The 658-nt window shown below is 39.2% G+C and overlaps 1 protein-coding gene across 1 annotated transcript in view; it reads right to left on the bottom strand.

The window, feature by feature from the left end:
- Nucleotides 1-658, bottom strand: part of LOC107577141 (monofunctional C1-tetrahydrofolate synthase, mitochondrial-like) — a 12,307-nt gene that overhangs the window by 5,016 nt on the left and 6,633 nt on the right. Inside the window, exon 2 of the mRNA XM_016263249.1 lies at nt 246-357. Within this exon, the coding sequence (XP_016118735.1) occupies nt 246-357 (112 nt within the window). The remainder of the gene's footprint in view (nt 1-245; nt 358-658) is intronic.

The following is a 658-nucleotide window of genomic DNA, read 5'->3' as shown; positions in this document are numbered from 1 at the left end:
GCTACCTTTTGGGTAGCAAGCATAATACTATTCTGTGGGGGGCATCAAATTTTGCATGATGCCAGTTCTTTGTAAGCAGGAGTCTGGTTTGAACCAGAGAACAACTCGACTGTTGTTGTTCTAACTTACCCCCAACATAGCCTTTGTCTCTGTTCAATGAATGTATGACTATAAAAAGCAGATGCAGTGTGTGTGCTACTGAATGTGTATGTTTGTGTGTGTATACTGTATGTGTGTGCACTCACCAACAAAGCCCTCTTCTCCAACTAGTTTAAGAGCCAACTTGTCTGCCAAGACAGAGGAGTTTCCATGGGCGATGTTAGCAAAAGGTCCAGCATGCACAAACACTGGAGTGCCCTGACATGACAAAGACAAACAACATCAATGCAAACCATTCAAGTCACACCTGCATCCCAAAATATCACATTAGCAGCTGTGCCTCAAGATCACCTGAAAATTACTGTAGACATTTTAAATTAAGAGCTGGTGATGTAAAATTAAAGTGGACAATTTTGTGTAAAACATATGTGGTTGAGACTTTATTTGTTAGCACAATTTTATATTCAGCAACAATACAATTTAAATAAGTCTGTTTCATCATCAAGAGCCAGAAAGCATTTAAAGCTCTGTGAAAATATGAGTTTTGAACTGATGACCC

The sequence above is a fragment of the Sinocyclocheilus grahami genome, unplaced genomic scaffold (assembly GCF_001515645.1).
Source record: "Sinocyclocheilus grahami isolate Dianchi unplaced genomic scaffold, SAMN03320097.WGS_v1.1 scaffold5241.1, whole genome shotgun sequence".
NCBI classification, from domain to species: Eukaryota; Metazoa; Chordata; class Actinopteri; order Cypriniformes; family Cyprinidae; genus Sinocyclocheilus; species Sinocyclocheilus grahami.
This window is presented reverse-complemented; position numbering and strand designations above follow the sequence as displayed.